A 5,036-nucleotide genomic window follows, 5' to 3' on the forward strand; every position below is an offset into this window, starting at 1 on the left:
GCCGGTATCGGCCCCGGTCCGAGACTGCAGTAATTTCTGAGAGCAGAGCCAGAAGTAACCCCTGTACAATGCCAGATGTGATCCAAAAAGAAAAAAAATTACATACTTTCTTTCAGGAGCCAGAATAATGGTACAGTGGGTATGACATTTGCCTTGCATGCGGCTAACGCAGGTTTTATCCTCAGCATCCAATAGGGTCCCTTAGCATCACCAAGATTGATCCCTGAGTGCAGAGTCAAGAGTAAGTTCTGAGCACCACCTGGTGGGCCCCTCCCTAAAAATTGCTCCCATCCCATTGAAAATTAAAGTAAAATTTAATCGTACAATACATACATTTGGAGGTGGAAGACTTTGAATAAGACAAATTCCTATTTATATATGACCTAGGTGATTTCCACAATTTCCATGCTAAAGTGTTATTGCTTTTTTCTAAAAAAATAGCAACTGTAGAATTTCAACTTATGTTAATCATGTTCTGTTTGCAGAAAACTAGCCGTATGTTTTCAATTTCTCCTCTTCCTGGTAGTTACCAACACAAGGAAACAGAGAATTATACCAGAATTTCACAATTCTTCCTTCTGGGACTATCAAGGCAGGCAGAATTGCAGCCTCACATCTTCAGCTGCTCCTGTCCACGTACCTGGTCACTGTCAAATGGAACCTGCTCATCATCCTGGCCATCAGTCTGGACCCCCACTTCCACACACCCACGTACTTCCTTTTCTCCAACCTGTCCTTGGTGGACATCTGCTTCATCTCCACCACCGTCCCCAGGATGCTACAGAACATCCGGGCGAAAAACCAAGCCATCTCCTACAAGGGCAGCATCCACCCATGCATTTTCTCATCATCTTTGCCATACTGGACAACATCTTGCCGACCGTGATGGCCTATGACCACTTTGTGGCCATCTATCACACTCTGCACTACACGGTCATCATGAACCCCAGATCTGTAGGATACTGGGACACGAGCGCCCCGAACTCAATACTGCAAAGTTTCATGGTGCTGCGACTGTCCTTCTGCATGGTCCTGGAAATCCCTCATTTTTTCTGTGAAATTAATCAAGTGGCTTGACAGGCTTGTTCTGACACTCGGCTGAATGGCATCCTGCTGTATGCCGCCATCTGGGTGCTGGATGGCGCACCCCTCACGGGCATCCTTTACTCCCACGCAAAGATCGTTTCCTCCCTCAGGAGCATGGATACGCTCGGGCAAGTTAAAGGCATTTCCACCTGCGTCCCCCTCTTCTACTGAATAGCTATTGGCATGTACCTGAGTTCTGCTACCTCCTGCAGCTCTGATCCAGCGACAAGGTCTCAGTGATTTACACGGTGGTCACCCCCATGCTGAACCCCTTCATCTGCACCCTCAGGAACAAAGACTTAAACAGGGCTCTGAAAAGAATCCTTAGCACGGCAGTGCCTGAAAGGGCCCTTGTCCCTAAGCTTGGAAAGGCCCGTGATGAAATGCAGAGGCAGGAAATTGCTCTCCTACCACCTGATCATTATAACTTGATTCTCGATATCCGTTTACTTGGAATGACTTCTGTATAAACTCAATAGTTCAATTTGTTCATCTTTTTATTTTTTAATTAAAAATATCTGGGGCTGAAGTCATAGCACAGTGGGTAGGGCATTTGCCTTGCTCACGGCCAACCTGAGTTCAATTCCCAGCATCCCATATGGTCCCCTGGGCACCACCAGGGGTAATTCCTGAGTACAGAACCAGGAGTGACCCCTGTGCATCACCGGGTGTGACCTAAAAAGCAATATATTGCAATATATGGGGGGGAGGTGCATAACTGGCTTTGCAAGGGCTGACTTCTGCCTCTGCACTCAGAGCTGACTCCTGGCAGGGCTCTGTGGACCATAATAGGATGCCGGAGATTGAACCCAGGCCGGCCTTGTGCAAGCCAAGAGCCTTTCCTGCTGTTCCAGCCCACATTCACTTTATTAAGCATCTGCCCTCATGCAAAAATTTGGGGGTCACACCCAGCAATGCTCAGGGCTGACTCCAGGCTATGCACTCAGGGATCACACTTGGCCGGGATCCATGGATCCTGTGGGATGCCAGGCTTTGAACCCAAGTCAGCCATGTGCAAGATAAGTGACCTACTTGCTCTGGGCCCACAGGAACATTTTTTTAACCATCCAGTTCAGGGTATTTCCCAAAGTTACTTCCCAAGCTTTGGGTCAAGAGAGGTTGGACTCTTGCACAGACACCTGAGATTTTGTAACACTCACTCCTCAAGCCAAATGATTTCCCCTTATTTCCCTCCAATAATTATTACTTGATTTGAAAATATTACACCATGGCACCTAGGCATATTTCTTTAACTTTCCCCTAGAGGCACCTGAAAATGCTTTTCATTTATAACACTTCAACTCTGCTGTGATGACTTGCGCTAATTCAGCTTGTGCATATGGAGAGTGATATTCTCTTATTTTGGTTTTGGGGTCTCACTCAGCGATGCTCTGGGATTCCTCCTAGCTCTGCACTCAGGAAATCACTTCTGGCAGTGCTCAGAGAGCATAAGCGATACCAGGAATCCACCTCTGGTCCACCATGGGAAAGGCAAGTGATTTCCCCACTGTACTATTACTCCACCAGTGGATAATGATATTCTTGAATGAAAACAAGGAACTATTCACCAAAGGAAGAGTCACCCACATTTTCAACTGATGGAGCACTTGCCTTGCATGCAACTGACTGTTTCAATCCCCAGCACCCCCTAAATTTCTGGGTAAAAAGCCAGGAATAATACCTGAGCACTGCTGGGTGTAATCTAAAGGAAAACAGTTTGTTACACTGAGTTCCTCTGTCTTTAACAGATTCGAAAGGGCTGGAAGTTCTCACCTCCAGGAACCCAGACCCAGCAGAGTCTGGACTCCCCACAAGAAAGAGAAAGGACAGCATCACGACGAAAGTGCAAGATGGGATCCTTTAGTAATATAGTGAGGATTATACCTCAGTAGGCACAAGAGGAATCGGAAAAGAGCAGGGATCAGGTAGAAAGGCCAGTGGTGGAGCACTGGCCAGGCAGGCGTCCATTATAAGCTAGATCCCCGGCACCGATAGGGTTCCCCAACCACTGTCATGAGTGATCCCTGAGCATCGTCTGGTGAGGGTCCCCCACAACCCCTGAAAAAAAAAAACCTTCAAAGTTGTTTTCAGAAACCTCATGGAGCAGGGATGGGAGTTCAGTGGTAAGAGAACCTACCCTGTGCATGGCTGACCCAGTGTAATCTCTGGCATCCCAAAAAGGACCCCATCCCACAATGGATCACTGAGCATCAAGCCAGGAGTTAGCCCTGAAAACAGTAGGTGTGTAAACCCCCTCAAAAAAAAGTAAGAAACCCCAATACTCAATGACTTGGGTCAGTCTGCTCCGCCCTAATCAGAGGATCTGAGCTCAGGTTTACCCAGGCCTCCCTCCCCCACAAACCTATATGGAACTCAATGTGGCCATTATTTCACTGCAACCCACCTGAGTTAGTCAACATCCAGGAAAAACTGTAAAGGATTTATCATAGTTCCAAGGGCTCCATGGAATACGGGACACACAGCAAGTTCTTTGGTGGAGACTCACACAGAACCTGTATGTCAGGCCAGAATGCTCTCCACTGTTGTCTTTCGATGTGGAAACTCCTACCACAATTGCCAAGAGAGCAAATGGTCCCCATGGCACAGCAACCCACTCCATTTCTCATACATGGAAACTTCATTTTATTCAACACACAGAGCACAATAAAGGGTCTCTCTAGCTCTGGAGGGAGGGAGATTCTTTTCTCACAATTCCAGGGTCGGGAGAATAAATCAAAATGCTTCCCCTGGGAAATGAAAAAACTGACATTCATTTTGAATGGACATTTATTGTAGAGTCACTAACGTCTCTAAATGTTCACACAATAGGGTAAGCAGATGCACAGGTCTAAGCAGCTAGGAGGATTATTGTCCAATTGACCAGCCACCAATGTATATCATAGTGACCAAAGCTCATATGACATGATGTACCTATGATTGTGATTGAAGAAAAATGATGTTCTTCGCAGCCCAGATCTGTGAAGTGATTCCTCTCTGGGTGTTAAATCAACAGCAATCGCTGCCACTCGGCTTTCTGCCTCCAGTGCCAGCGTTTCTCTTTCTCCAGATATTGTGGCAGAACATCAAACTGGTCTCTCAGGGTGGCTTTTAGTCGGCTGAGCCACAGGCTTCTTCACTGTGGTCAGTGCTAGCTTTGCCTCCATCAGTGTCACCAGAGCAGTAAGACAGTAGGCAGAGAGCCCAGCTTGCATGCAGCCAATCTGGGGTGATTCTCAACATCCTGAACAGTCCCCAAGCACTGACAGAGTGATCCCTGACTCCAGAACCAGGAGAAAACCCTGAGTACCAACCTGTGTCCATCTAAAATAAAAATCACTGAAATACCTGATGCTTGTAAACCCTACCTGAAACAGTCGTGGAAATCATGCGGCAGCTAAAATAAAACAGAATTTCAGCGCTGAGCCATAGTAAAGACGAAGGTGCTGTCCATGCAGCAATTGACCCGGTGGGACCTGGGACATATCACAGGGTCCCCCAACGCACGAAGGATTCATCCCTGAGAGCAGAGCCAGAAATCTGCCTGGAGCAGCAGCAGGTGTGGGCTCCAAAGAAATATAAACACAAAAAACACAAAAAACATAACGTCACTCTACTATAATTCCCCACTAGACTCTCTCCTGAGGTGCCACAAGTCATAAGTGACTTCACAGGAGATTAGAGTTTCCGGGGGGCTATCACAATAGCACAGCAGGTAGGGCACTGGCCTTCCAAGTGGCTGACCCAGGTTTCGATCCCAGCATCCCAAAGGATTCCCTGATAATCACCAGGATTAATTAGCTGGGAACAGAACTTCAAGCCATTCCTGAGCATCAACAGTTGTAGTTCCAACATGATTTGATAAAGAAATATATTTACCCTGAGCTTTGGGTTGCCGGGGGGGGGGGGGGGTAAACTGAGCATAGAGTTGTACCCCACATGCTCTTGCAACA

General features: G+C 47.1%; 1 protein-coding gene across 1 annotated transcript in view; it reads right to left on the reverse strand.

Annotated features, from left to right (window-relative positions):
- Window positions 1-810, reverse strand: part of LOC129401808 (zinc finger protein 239-like) — a 34,576-nt gene extending 33,766 nt beyond the window's left edge. Inside the window, exon 1 of the mRNA XM_055124680.1 lies at window positions 708-810. Coding sequence (XP_054980655.1) covers window positions 708-810 — 103 coding nt within the window. The remainder of the gene's footprint in view (window positions 1-707) is intronic.
- Between the last annotated feature and the right edge of the window lie 4,226 nt (window positions 811-5,036).

Source organism: Sorex araneus, chromosome 2, assembly GCF_027595985.1.
Source record: "Sorex araneus isolate mSorAra2 chromosome 2, mSorAra2.pri, whole genome shotgun sequence".
NCBI classification, from domain to species: Eukaryota; Metazoa; Chordata; class Mammalia; order Eulipotyphla; family Soricidae; genus Sorex; species Sorex araneus.